The 15,104-nt window shown below is 38.1% G+C and overlaps 1 protein-coding gene across 1 annotated transcript; it reads right to left on the bottom strand.

The window, feature by feature from the left end:
• Positions 1–2,350: 2,350 nt before the first annotated feature.
• LOC121700425 (zinc finger protein 239-like) lies at positions 2,351–4,551 on the bottom strand. Its single transcript, XM_042083362.1, has 2 exons — positions 4,445–4,551; positions 2,351–3,344 (listed from the first exon to the last, which is right to left on the bottom strand). The coding sequence occupies exons 1-2, from the start codon at positions 4,539–4,541 to the stop codon at positions 2,425–2,427; spliced, it is 1,017 nt and encodes a 338-aa protein (XP_041939296.1). The 5' UTR covers positions 4,542–4,551; the 3' UTR covers positions 2,351–2,424.
• Positions 4,552–15,104: the final 10,553 nt, after the last annotated feature.

Here is a 15,104-nt window from a genome sequence, read left to right as displayed (position 1 = left end):
TTCAAAGAGGGGGCCGTGAGGGGGTGCCAGGGGGGCCTCGGCAAGTTGGAAGGAAAAATAAAAGCAACATTTGAAAAATTGAAAATATACTATTACTATGAGGGTTGTTATATAATGCCATTTTAATAATTTGTCGCATATATGAACATCTGAACATTATATTTTCCATGATAATGACTGGGAATAATAGTAGAGTGATAGCTCTCATATAGCAGAAAGCCCCAAATGCAATTTTTACACACTGTATGGTCCATCGCGAAGTGCTTGTGGCTAAAATAATTATTAGGATTAGCTTAATGTACCTAGCCAGAACCTAGTGGTATTTGGGGGGCCTTGTCGTGGAAAAGTTTAGGAACCCCTGGTCTATACTGTCAAGGCCTGGAAGGTAATTAGAAGATTGGAGGGTAGACATAAATCCACTTCTGTTTTTACACCAATATGTGATAACTTAGATTTTTTGCCAGGAATAACAGATCCTGGTTTTCAGATCTGGAATATTTGTTGGAGACACATTGATGTCCTTTAGTCAGTTAAGTGAAAAGTATGATATTCCTAAACAGGATTTTTTCCGATACCTTCAACTAAGAGATTTCATAAAAAAAAAGATACAACAATTCTTACTGACCAAAGCAGTTCATGCAAAGAGCGTCAGCTCTTTTCACTTTAAACAGGCCACTCCATAGGTTACTTTTATAGACTGCTTAAAGAATATGTCACTACCGGCACTTTACACGTAAAAGGTAAATGGGAAGGAGAACTCGGCGTGGATGAGGAGTGGGATGAGGCATGGAATAATGCAAGGACCTTGAGGATCTGCAACAGTTAAATTAAACATTTTGCACAGAGCTCATATATCCCCCTCCCAGCGTCATAAGTTCAGTGCTGACCTTTCCCCCCTCTGTCCTAAGTGTAAAATACAGATAGGGAGTCTCACCCATTGCCTGTGGTCATGTGGGCAAGATATAAACAGGATTTTATCCATGTCACTGCAATGTGATCCTCTTTACATGTTACTTGGGATAACAAACTGTTTTATTAATGATAAATACAAAGAGAAATTATATAAAATGTTAACTTTCTGTGCTAGGAAATGCATCTTATTAAATTGGATAACTGACAAACCCCCCTCTAGAACACAGTGGCATAAAGTTGTAATAGAATATATATCACTGGATTATCTGACATGTAAATTGCATGGTAAAGATAACATTTTTCGCAGAACATGGGAACCTTTCATGTCCTTTATGGGGTTAAATATTGAAACCATACTAATAAGAGGATTCATGTAAAACTGGATAGGACCTTTATTTATTGTATTTCATTTCCAATCTCATGTTAATTTATCTTGTCATTCTATGTCGTCATATAATTAATGAGCAAAGTCTGTTGTTGTATGTTGTTTGTTTTGTGTTGTTAAAACCAATAAACATAATGTTAAAAAAAACAAAAATAATAAATAAAGACGGCATCATTTCAAAAGTTTTTTATTGTCGGCACTAATCTCAATACAGTGCATGGAAAGATTCATAACTACATAAGAATTGACCAGCAAACATTTTAATTAGGGCTGTCAAAATAACTGATTAAATTCGATTAATTAATTTGAGAAAAAATAACTGATTCAAAAAATTAGTGCAGATTAATCGATTCCGTATGACCTTTGACCCCGAGCCGTTCTAGTCAGTAAAATTAGAGAGTAAAATGAAGGAGAGAGAAGAAAACGTGCGGCCTGGATCATTGATTGGAACATTTACTTTTAAAAAAATGGCCTGATGGTGTTGATAAAAAATAAAGTGTTGAAAATAAAGTCCTCTGCAATGTCTGCAGCAAGGAATTTGCATATCACCGGAGTTCATCAACTATAGTCGCACATCAATGCAAAGAAATAAGTGTTGACATTGAGGGGAGTGTTAATTAATTTTCATTGTGTCCCCTAGGTTATATCTGTGGCCTGAAATGCCTTGTATGTGGAAAAAAACCTTATTCCCGAAGCACTTTTGAATTTATTTCCTCAGCATATTAGGTCATATCATAGATTATTATGGCAATTATTTGAACAGTGAAAATAATAAGAGTTTTTGAACTTTAATGTCACTAATGTTGATTATTCAATGATAAATATTTTAAATACTTTCACAGCAAAAATATATATATGTGATTAATTTAGATTAATTAATCACAGAGTATGTAATTAATTAGATTATTTTTTTTAATCGATTGACAGCCCTAATTTTAATATTAACATGCAGGTGCAGACACCTCAGAGACAGCATCAGACTGATCCACTTGAAAGGTGACACCTGAGTGAATGTCTTTCCAAACTGAGAACACAGATATGGTCTCTCCTCTAAATGGATCCTCTGATGTACCTGGAAATTACATCATTTAATAATATTTAATTACAAAAGACTTTCTAGCGAAGGACTACCGTGTATGGATTCTCTGGTGTGCCTTGAGAATACCCGACCGAGCAAAAGTCTTTCCACAATCTGAACAGGGATATGGCTTTTCTCCAGTATGCGTCATCAGGTGTGCCTTGAGAATATCCAACAGAGTAAAAGTTTTTCCACACTCTGAACAGCGATGAGACTTTGCCCCAGTATGGATTTTCTGGTGTGTCTTTAAAGTAGACAACTGAACAAAAGTCTTATCACACTCTGAACACTGATATGGCCTTTCTCCAGTATGTATTCTCTGATGGACAGTGAGCTCTCTGTTGGTTCTGAAACTCTTCCCACATGCAGTACACCGATATGACTTTTCCCCAGTATGGATCATCAGATGTGTCTTGAGACTACCTGCATTGGTAAAAGTCTTTCCACACACTAAACAGTGATATGGCTTTTCTCCAGTATGCATCCTCTGGTGTCTCTTGAGATTACCCACCTGAGTGAAAGTCTTTCCACAATCTGAACAGTGATGAGACTTGTCCCCAGTGTGGATTTTCTGGTGTGTCTTGAAATTAGACAACTGAGCAAAAGTCTTATCACACACTGAACACTGATATGGCCTTTCTCCAGTGTGTGTTCTCTGATGGAAAGTGAGCTCTATGTTGGTTCTGAAACTCTTTCCACATCTAGTACACTGATATGGCTTTTCCCCAGTATGGATCCTCAGATGTGTCTTGAGGTTACCTGCTTGAGCAAAAGTCTTTCCACACTCTGAACAGTGATATGGCCTTTCTCCAGTATGTATTCTCTGATGTACAGTGAGGTTTCTGCTGGTTTTGAAACCCTTCCCACATGTAGAACACTGATATGGCTTTTGTCCACTATGTGTTGTTTGATGTGGGTTAAGATCTGACCCCCTCTTGAAACTCTTCCCATTTGCGATCCTTTCAACAACTGTAATACAAGAAAATGATTAAAACATATAATCTCTCTTCCTCCTCCTACAGCAATGAAAATGTTATCTTTCTCCATTTAGGGATTTATAGTAAAAGTGTCTAGCTATAAATGGCATGTGAATGTCAACACAGGCACAGATACATGAAGTCAAGAGCAAGGGACCATCTGTTAAAGATGGTAAAATGCATCCTATGATTTAAACATTCTCATAAAATATTATATAAAGAACTCCTCACACCCCTCCATGTTTTAAGGCATTTATTTTTAGAATCAAACTTGTAAGAGAGGAGTCATCAATTGCTACAATACTGAATGGCTGTAACCCTATTACCTCAACCTATTCTTGCACTGACATAGTTTTTTATATTACCTTGTCTACATTATACTTTACTCTCTTAACTTATATTTACCATTTCTGCTGTAAGTGCATGTTGTGTGTGATGTCTGTATGCTACTGAGACCTTGAATTTCCCCTTGGGGATAAATAAAGTATCACACCCCTACATGTTTTCTAATGCAAGTCATCATGGTCATTTTCTCTTTAAGACACATTGTATTAAGATTAGTTTTCTTCTTTTGGCAAGTAGACCTATAATTTTGTTTATATTATAGTTTCTATTCTATTCTATTCTATTAAGAGGGGTCATGTATTGTCCACCAGTCAATACTGGAAAATAAGTCCTGGCCATATTGCAGGATGTGACTGTCCTGTGTGTGTAGGCTACAGCCAGTAACTTTGTATACGGCAGTCTGAAGAGATCCGAGGCACATTGATCACATGATCAAAACTGATCACAACCAAACCCGTCAACATTGATCTGGGAAAATAAGAGAGACTTGGCCACAGGACACCAATGCGAAACAGAGTTGATATGGCAAGCCGGTCTAACATGACCGTCTCAAGTAACCTAATATTCTCACAGTCGATAAGTAGCCATATTCCACACGCCAACACAAAAAAACAATTTTCCAGCCGTGATTTTGACGGGCTCGAAACAACTAACCAACAATAATCCCACAGATCAACAGATCATCCAACCATGAACCTATATGGGTAATTGTTACTTGCAGTGTGTGTGTGTTTGTGTGTTTCTTACTGGTCTCAGGCTGTTCTGCATCTCCATTGGTCTGCATGTTCTTGTCTCGCTGTCCTTGTGGTCTACAGCAATCCAGCACCACTGATAGCCTCTTCATCTGGGCCAGAGATGCGGGCTCTGTAGGGAACGGGTCAGTTTAGGAGCTGTTTATCATATACTTGTGTACAGTGTGCAAATGTTGGAGCATAGACAGTGTATTGCTGGGCATCTACCGTAAAACTTTAAAAAATAGCCTTTATTTTCCCAAGTGTGTGTGTGTGTGTGTGTGTGTGTGTGTGTGTGTGTGTTTCTAGTTTCATAAAAATGTATTTGTTTTATGATGTAACCTTTGGAGATGATTTCTCATATTTTGTCACTGGTTACACAAATACGGCTGAATGTAGGCTAGTTTACCTCCCAGTGTTAAACTATGTGATTACGAATACTTCCCAACTTGTATAGTAAAGTGACATTCGATGTAGACTCCATAAGATATTCATGAAATATTTACAAATAGTCAGGGGGCCTATATGGTTTCTGTGGGTTTAAAATGTTAATTTTTGGAGAGTGGTTGGACTGTCTTTAGAGTTCATTGAACATGGAGAAAAATTATGTCTCCATTTTTTTTACCTGTTTCAACCCTATTTTTTTGAAATTGTATATTTCATTGTAATTAACAAAATTTTGCCTAAATCACTGGCTATGTTGATTAAAGTTCACAAAACAAAAGTATGATTGTATGTCAGTATTATGATTGTATGTCAAACAATTAGAGATAAGATCAATAACCAATCAGTTTCACCAAATACACATATTCCATTGCTGAAAGATAGCAAAAACATAACAGAATCACAGATGAGACCTCAAACAACATTTAATTCATTTACATATACACAACATATTAGATCTCACCTCCACAATTTCCTCATCAAAATCTACAACTAGTCTACTGGACCCTATTCCTACACACCTTATTAAGACTGCTCTCCCCTTCAATGTTTTGCTCTAGATTATAAATAATTCAGTGCTATCAGGGCATGTACCGCAGTCGTTTAAGACATCTGTTATTAAGCCCTCCCTCAAAAAACCTAGCCTTGTATCAATACTGGTCCTTCTGGACCTCAGCGCTGCCTTTGACACCATAGACCATTACTACTTAGGCTTGAAAATTTGATAGGCATCAGACTCAGCACTCGCTTGGTTTAGATCATACCTTCCTAACCGTCAACAATTTGTACAGGTCCATAATAAACCATCTACCCAGATTATGGTAAAATATGGAGTGCCTCAAGGCTCAGTACTGGGGCCCCTGTTGTTTAGCAGATGATACACAACTATACCTCTCCATAAAACCTGATGAATTAACCCTGTTAACCAAACTTGACACATGTATAAGAGATATAAAGACATGGATGACGAAAAATGTCCTGCTTTTGAACTCAGATAAAACAGATTCTAAAAAGATGAGGGATATCCTATCCACATTACAGGCTACATATAGTGATCTTCCACTGACCTCATCCACAAGTGTTAAAAATCTAGGAGTTATAATTGACCAGGACCTAGCACTAAATAATCACATAAAACAGATCACCAAAACTTAATTTTACCATTTAAGGAACATTTCAAAGATAAGGACGTCCTTATCCTCACCAGATGCCGAAAAATGAACCCATGCTTTTGTCACCTCAGGGATAGACTATTGCAATGCTATTACGCTGGCTGTAATAATACCTGTCTAAAGAGCTTACAGCGTATACAAAATGCAGCTGCTCACACAAAAAAAAATATGAACATATTTCCCCCATCCTGGCATCTCTACACTGGCTACCTGTTAAATGTCATTGACTTCAAAATATTACTTATATCTCTTGGTTGGTTGCTCTTTTGTCTGCTTCTGACAGAAGAAGCACTTATCTATGCTGGCAGCAGCTGAACAAGTGTACAAAGTCCCTCTAGATGGACTTGATGCAGTTGGAGGTGTTGCTGCAGGTTCAGAAGATGGTCTACTACCACTTCTTTTCTGAAGACACTGAGTCCTGCCTGCTTCACATGATTTCTAGTAGTGAATCTTAGCATGCTGCAGATGCTCACTGTTCCAGGTGGATTTGTAGCAGTTCCTGTGCCAAACTGCTTTGTTCTGTTGTAAAATAACTGCACTGTAACATTGTAATCGTTGGCTGATCTGTGATCACCAATCTCCATACTCTCTCATGGACAAAAACAAGACATTTGGCATATGTCTCTAGTGATGGGTCATTCACCAGTCCACACATATCTGCCACTGGATACATAGCCCAAAATCTGTTTCTTTTAGAATATGTGTGCCATCAACAGAAAGAAACACCTCAGAATATAACCTAACTAGACTGTGCCACCATGAACTATGAAAATGTGCTTGCTCAAATGTAGAAGGCCACTAATATCACCAACCATGAAGAACAGAGCACTATGTGCTTCAAGTTATTCGATATTCTAAATTCTATAACTGCCAGCTAAACAGCCAACTGTCACTGCTAGTGTCTCTCTTTCTCTTTCTTACACACACACACACTCACCTGTCTGTTTGTCTATCTGATCCTTTTACCCTTTCTTTTCTTCACACTTACTGTACATACTGTAGCTACTGAAGGCCTTAAAGACTTCAGCTGATACTAGCTATGGAAAAGTCTATTAAACTTGATTTAACAGATCTCGGCACTTTGCTTTGAATGGGTGTAGACAAGAACTGGCAGAGCAGGCTAGGCCTAGTCAAGTAAAGTGTTACCAATATTTGTTTATAGTTATCGTTATTGTTATCGTTCTTGGTGTGAATGACCCTCTCAGAGTCACTGCTATTATTTCACACAAACTTACAACACAGACCACTTGGAGTTGGAGGTGCAAAAAATATTGTATTTTTGGTTGATTTGACCATCAGATAACTTTGAAAACAAGCACTTTACTTTGGGTAGACAATAGAAATACATTAAAGGAGTGATTCGTCGTCAAAAAGGAGTGATTCATCGTTAAAAAAATCGACACTGGAGTAACTCAACATTGACACCTCCAATTGAAAGACTTCAAATAGCCCCATATAGTTACCAAATTGATAGCCAAGGAGCTAGAAGTGAACACACATGGATAGCTATAAAAACCGTGCCTTCATTATACAACTACTGTAAACATGACAGAATACTCACACATTCAACCTCCAACAGCATGGCAAACCTGGTTACCTCCTTAAAACGCCCTCAAACTCCCACAAATATCCTTATGTTTGTGTGAAAGAATACTGCTTTATAAAACAAACAAAACAAAAAAAAGTTTGGGGGCAGTTCCAGTGTTATGGATGTGACAGTTGGACAATTGGTAATCAAAATGCCTTAGAGCATGGACGAGATAGTATCAGTGAATTAATTTGCATAACTTTTAATGTAACCTCTGTCCTCTGAATACTGTCAAATCCTCAAATTCCATATAATCATTTACATCCTAAGAATATGCAATTTTATCATGGTTATGGATACGTTTATGAGAGATTACAGGTTTTCTTCAAAATCAGATTTTTTGAGGAAACTGCAGAAACTGTTATATATGTAGCATGAAAGAGATTGAATGAACACAAAGGTGTGTTTTGAAATTATGTGTCTGTAATGCATTATGTAATGTCTGTAATGCATTATTTAGGGAAAACTGGCGTTATAGACGTGACGTTTTCGTGTTATGGATGTGACGTGTCTGAACCAGTCCTCCACAAACTACATAAAACACTAACTTAAGTAGTGAATTTTGATATGACACAATTGAGATAGTAATTATGAAAAACTAGCAATGAAATTATTGCATCCTACCCACTAAGATCCACAGGAAGAATCTGGACAAGTAATTTAAAATATGCCAAGTAATATAAAATATCCTATAATGTAATTTTTTTGACTTGCATAATCTAGCCTATTGAATATCCTGGACATTATGCTCTTGATCGGGACTCCATTGTTGCTGTTATGACACAACCACCAAATACTATGATCAGCTTTGATGACTTTGTTACTAGGCTAAATCTAACTAAGTTAGTAGACCAGTAGGCTATGCAAGATATGTCTATGAGGCCGCGTGGTGGAACATTATGATATGCAGAATGCAATTACGCAGTAAGTTACTATGTATATTTATAATATTGGCCATGTATATTGTTTTAGTATTGGTCAGCTGCAGGACTGTTTTGACTGTACAGACTGAAGTGTTTTTGAAGAAGCCCCAGGTGACCTGGATGAATTTACTGACACTGTGACATCCTACATTACTGTAGTTTTTGTGAAGTGTGAAGTGTAAGACTTTCCACATCTTCAATAACAATAAACCATGGTTCACTGCAAGACTGAGCCAACTCCGCAGGCCAAGGAGGAGGCTTACAGCAACAACGACAGGACTCTGTACAAAACACTCAGAAACACATTGACCAAGGAGATCAGAGCAGCTAAAAGGAGCAATCTAAGTTGAAAAACTGGTTTTCAACCAATGACTCTGCAGCACTGTGGAGAGGCCTTTAAGACATCACCAACTACAAGAGATCTCCGACTGCTGAGGCTAAGGCTAGGTTTGAGAGGGAAACACTCACACCCCTCCCCCACTCCAGACCAACTGCACCCCCCACCTGTCAACCCCCCCCCCCCCCCCCCCCCCATACTCAATCCACACTCACTCATTGTATGTGAACAGGATGTCTGCCACCTCTTTCAAAGGCAGAATGTCCGTAAAACACCAGGCCCTGATGGTGTAACACCCACTTGTCTCAGGGCTTATGCGGTCCAGCTAGCACCCTAACACGTATAATTCAACAGATCACTTGATCTGTGTGAAGTCCCCTCATGCTTTAAAAGCTCCACCATCATCCCAGTCCACAAGAGAGCCTCCATCACTTGACTGAATGACTATAGACCTGTGGCCTTGACTGTCCTTTGAACGCCTGGTGCTGACCCACCTCAAAAACATCACAGGTCACCAGCCTGACCCCCTGCAGTTTGCCTACAGGGCAAACAAGTCAGTGGACCTTGACCAGCCAGGGACCTACGTCAGGATCCTGTTTGTGGACTTCAGCTCAATACTATGCCTTATTTGTAAATTGTATTCTGTTAATATGCTAATATGTGCCTATGTGTAAGTTAAACTTATCTGGGGTTAGTAACAAATACTAACTTTATTTATTATTTTATTGAGAGCATCATGCCGTTCTTTTTCACTTGTTGGTTCCACTCTATTAGCCTCTTGAACAAAGGACGACTTCAAAGAACAGTTAACGTCTGCTCCAAGATAACTCTCCCCTTAGAAACCTCTCCTCACTATGTGAGCAACAGACGATTAGGTTAGCTGGCAAGATCCTACAATCCTACATCTGAAATTTCATAAATAGAGTTTATCCACCTTATTAGAGTTCATCCTTTCAAAAGAGTTTATTCACCAATTTCTACTTTTAACATTTAAAAATCACTGTTTTTATCCACATTCACAATGTGTACACACACATGTTCTGAATGTCTTTAAAAAATCTGATACCGCATGGCACAGTCCACCTTACCGTGATCATAGAATTCATAGTTTACCCACCTCTTATTTTACCACTACCCCCCTGAGTTCTCACACTGAACAAATCAATCAACACTGTTCAAATCATCTACCTCATGTGTACTTCAACCTTACAGTTACATTAGTATTATTAATACATGATCATTGCACTGAACTGACTTGCACTATATTTATTTTAAATCTTAAATCTCAGTCTATACTGATATTGCACTATCCCCACACTGTATATTGCATCTTGCTTGTGTCTGTTGAGGGGTCCACAACCATGGCACCCTTGACAGGGATAACAAGGAAGCGATCATCCTAAGCTGCACCCCCCATTGGTATTACAGAAGCATGTTTCCTAACTGCATTTAGGGGGGGGGGGAATCCTATCTTAACGTAAGATAGGAATTTGCCGTTTACAGAACCATCCTAACTCAAGAATCTCCTAACTTTGGAATCCTAACTTAGGATGGCACAGACCCTGTCCTCAATTTAAAATAACTGCCAAAACTGACTGCAACAGTCTTGTTGGGTTGTTGCCTAGCCTATGACCAGATGAGCAACATGACTGTTAGGGTTAGGGAGACCATAAAGTGTATTCCACTAAATAGGTTAATTACCTTAAGTGAAAACTTTGCACAACAAACTCTCACTCTGGTGACCCCTGGAGTCTATCTCAGAGGGTTGCTCGCTCTCACACGCCAGGTCATTTTATGTGTGAAGCCATCTTGTTTCAGATGACATATTTTTCCTCTCACTGTTAGAAGTTTCTGACAGGGTCATGCCCTTGGCTTCGGAAATTGGATTACACATTTGACTAATTGGTCCACAGAGTTTGTATGCGTGTCAAAACAATACCCTCAACCATAACCTCCCCCTTCATCAATCTAATGTCCTTCATCATCATGATGCACTTGCATGGAAATACGTTTGTGACGATAGCATATGAACTAACAAATGCATTACAAAAATAAGTATCTATTAATTATGTTTCCACTTTAAAATGTATTCTTTGCTGTTTTACTTCAGTAACCTGCCGAACCCCTGTACTTCATTTGACAAGCAAAGGCAGAGCAATCTTGGCAATGATATTATCAGCATTTTATTTTCTTGTTTTGGATACTTTGGCACCATTCCAGTATTGGCAGTAGCCTGGAAAAATCCAAACTCATTCATGAAGTGAATAGAGTCTAGTGACTTGCATCGCGGCGGGCACTAACTTTGAAATCGATTGGTCCAGCCTTAGCAATCACATTGATCAGAGATTCCTAACATTACTTCCGACTTCGCCTAAACTTAACAAACTGCATAAACATCAACAGTCAGGAAACAATGTATGTGGTTCTACCTTTGCTGAAAAATAAATTTCTGCATTTCTCCAACTGCATTTTTTTGATGTTTGCAGGTGTTGCTGCTACTGTTTATCAAAATAAGTTTTGGTTTCTTCTTCCCCTCTCGTCGCTGATTGGCCTGAAATTTTTCTTGTCTGAGGGAAACGGTTGAACTGGCATTCCAGACTAGATCTCCCTGAAAGAAGAGGCTATATTGACAGTGCTGCTAAAAAAATAAAATAGTTGATTTTTTCATGATGTGTCCAGTTAATCTAGCAGAATATCCACTTCATTTCCGTTCTGCACCACCCTTTAGTGTGAACTATATAAGTGAACTATAAGTAGTTATTCTGATTATATAGCACATATAAAGTAAATGTTTCGACTCTCACAATGTTCCCTTTTGTCTTCTTTAGGATGGATATAGATGGAGGGTTTAATACCCACTGTAATTCCCACCATAAACTGAGCTCTTGATGAATACATTATGTATTGCATCCCATAATAAGCAGGGTGCTGCTGCAGACACACTAAGCCGACTCATTTGTCACAAAACACAGCTCCTGTGTCAGAAATGCACCTCTCTCACTCATCACATTTCAGACGGTCACCTCATGTCGCTGCAATGGGTACTAGAGCATGATGGGAAATGACAGGCGGGTCTATTTTGGCAACTGATGGTCTCCATTCGCCATCCTTTTTACATCAGTATGTATCACGCTGCAGTCATCTCTCTCACATGCACAGGTGATATGATGAGATGTGACAGCACCTGTCCTGTCTGCTCTCTGTGGTACCTTTGGGGGGTTTTTTTATGCCAAGCTTATGAATTTAGAATGCAGCACAGAAGGGCACATGGGTGAATTGTGTACTAAGGTAAAATAACAGTAAATAAATAAACATTAGTCTCTTTCCGACCAAGTAGTTACAGGAACTTAGTGAACAGTCCACTTCTAAACAGTTCTACTAACTACTCTCCCCCAAATAGTCCAGTCATTTTAAGCCAAAATAGGGGTCAACGTTGAACAAATTGCAACAGAAAAAAATTAACTTAACTGATTTTGTATCCTCAATATGTCCTGAGTAAGGGAAAAAAAAGCCCCGAAGAATCCCAATAGGGGAAAGTTTAGAAAAATACCTAAATGTAGCCTGTTAATGCGCCTACACAGTATTTTTCTTACGCAAATAGGGGAAAAAAATTAACCTTCACATATCACCATGAAAATTACTGAGTTGATTACTTACATCAAGACAAACAAAAAATGTATTATACATTTTTTGAAATTGTTTGTTAACATGGGCAAACAGGGCATAATGTAATTATGTATAGCTAGTGACCCAAAACTAATTGCAACATTTGACAAACAAATTGTCCAAGGCATGGAGGAAGATAATACATGTCTTAACTGGTATTATATCTCATCTAGAGGGTCTATGCTTATAGAAAATATATAGTTTATGGTGTTTAATTTTTTTTACCTGGACAGTATAGGTCAAAATGTATCCACTTTACACTAGATTTGCCTTTACAGAATAGAGGGCAATGTATTGTGCATGGCATGGAGGAAGATGGGAAATGTCTTAAATGGTGTTATATCACCTCTAGAGGGTATATGCTTATAGAAAATATATAGTTTATGGTGTTTAATTTTTTTTCCCCCTGGACAGTAGGCCAAAATGTATCCACTTTACACTAGATTCGCCTTTACAGAATAGAGGGCAATGTATTGTGCATGGCATGGAGAAAGATGGGAAATGTCTTAAATGGTGTTATATCTCCTCCGGAGGGTATATGCTTATAGAAAATATATAGTTTATGGTCAAATACATTAGAGGGCCAAAAAAAACAAATTTGCTACAAGCCGAGGGCCGGACTGGTTCAATATTTATTAAAACATAATAAAAGGACTGCACTTAACCTACTGAACCAAGACGTGTACTGTATTTTTTTTAAAGATGAAATGATTAATGACTGTGACTGAAGTGCGGGCAAAGTTTGCACAGAAATGTACAATTTTTCCATTCCTCACCGACCTTGTCATAAAACTTGTTTAAATGATCATATGATGCCTCCTTGCTTTGTCGTCTACATCAGCCTTTCTCAAACTTCTTTGACCTGAGGCCCAGTCAAGGCATACTTGGGGTCATATGGCCCACCTACATGAACCCACCCCCCATCAAATTATCATAATGATATCACACTTATTATTATTTTTATACTATATTGCTATATATGCACTTCAAAACAGTCAATGTTTAAAGTGCTAAGATTGTTCACAAAAGTTTGTGAAAACATGCACATCAGAGTACTGCTTTACTAATGTAAAATATAATTAGGCCTACAATAGTTTAATTGTTTTTGCATTGTTGCATGATGCTTGCATGAGAAATACTTCTCAAAACAACAGCAGTTATATTGGTACTGTTGTTTTGGGATGTTTCCCTCATGCAAGCATCATACACTGATAGAATATTTATATGCTATTTAATTACATTTAATTTGAATGCCTGAATGTAAGGATTCAGGAAACACAATACCAGCTTTTGTGAATGGTAAATGGCGGATCAGATCATGCGTAAATCACTGATCTGGAGATCTGTAACTAAGACTAATTAGCTTTTAGCTGACTTTGATACTTAATGCCAAACAGTGTTTTATATAGTCTGTGCTCTGTTTTTTATGGAAGTTGCATAAATCCACGTCGTTCTATTACAGTAAATGTCGTTTCATAATTAAATAGTCTTCCAATAGGTTGAAGCTTAGCTTTGCTACCAAAGTGCACACGCATGCATTGAATAAACGCTCATACCACGACTTAATTCTATGCCTCTATGTTTGATGACACCAAATTAACAAGTATTTCCTACTAATTGCAGAAATGTTTGTTTTCTTTTTCTGTCCGCGGCTCCTTGACCAATTGCGCAGCAAATTATCTGAGGATGGCGGAAAGTCTACATGTAGTTTAATTTGTTTTCCCCGGACAGTATAGGCCAAAATGTATCCACTTTACACTAGATTCGCCTTTACAGAATAGAGGGCAATGTATTGTGCATGGCATGGAGGAAGATGGGGAATGTCTTAAGTGGTGTTATATCTCCTCTAGAGGGTATATGCTTATAGAAAATATATAGTTTAGTGTTTAATTTATTTCCCTTAATAGTGCAGGCCAAAATGTATCAGCTGTTCACTTGATTCGCCTATACAGAATAGAGGAGTATGTGTTATGCATGGTATGGAGGAAGATGGGACATAAGTTGATTGATGCAATTGATTGATTTCATGTAAAGTGCATATGCTTTTAGAATATGTATAGTTTTGACTGTTCTATAACTTTGGTAAAACCATGACCCATGCATAGGCATGCATTGTTAATTATTCATCTTAAACTATATTTATTAGTATGTACCTTTTTGACAGATGTCACAACAATAAAGTCACTTTTTTGGAGGCTAACTGCAGTTATCCCATCTGCACCCTTCTGTCGAATTTGGACATTATCATGTCCATCTTCATGTCCATCATGTCTGACTTCGCTCACTGCCATGCACAACTGAAAGGCTGAGGAAGTAATTTGTTCCTAGGGCCATTGAACTGTTCAATGCCTCACTAAAGGGAAGAGGAGAGATAGACTTCTCTGCTTAGTCTGTCTGCCTCTCCACCCTCTCCATGTCCATGTTTTTTTAGTACTGACTGCCCACTACTGCTTACTACTGTTTACCATGTTGTTAGTCGCTTTGGTTAAAAAAGCGTCAGCCAAATGTAATGTAATGTAATGTAATGTAATGTACACCCCTCACCA

The sequence above is a fragment of the Alosa sapidissima genome, chromosome 24 (genome assembly GCF_018492685.1).
Source record: "Alosa sapidissima isolate fAloSap1 chromosome 24, fAloSap1.pri, whole genome shotgun sequence".
Classification (NCBI taxonomy): domain Eukaryota; kingdom Metazoa; phylum Chordata; class Actinopteri; order Clupeiformes; family Clupeidae; genus Alosa; species Alosa sapidissima.
This window is presented reverse-complemented; position numbering and strand designations above follow the sequence as displayed.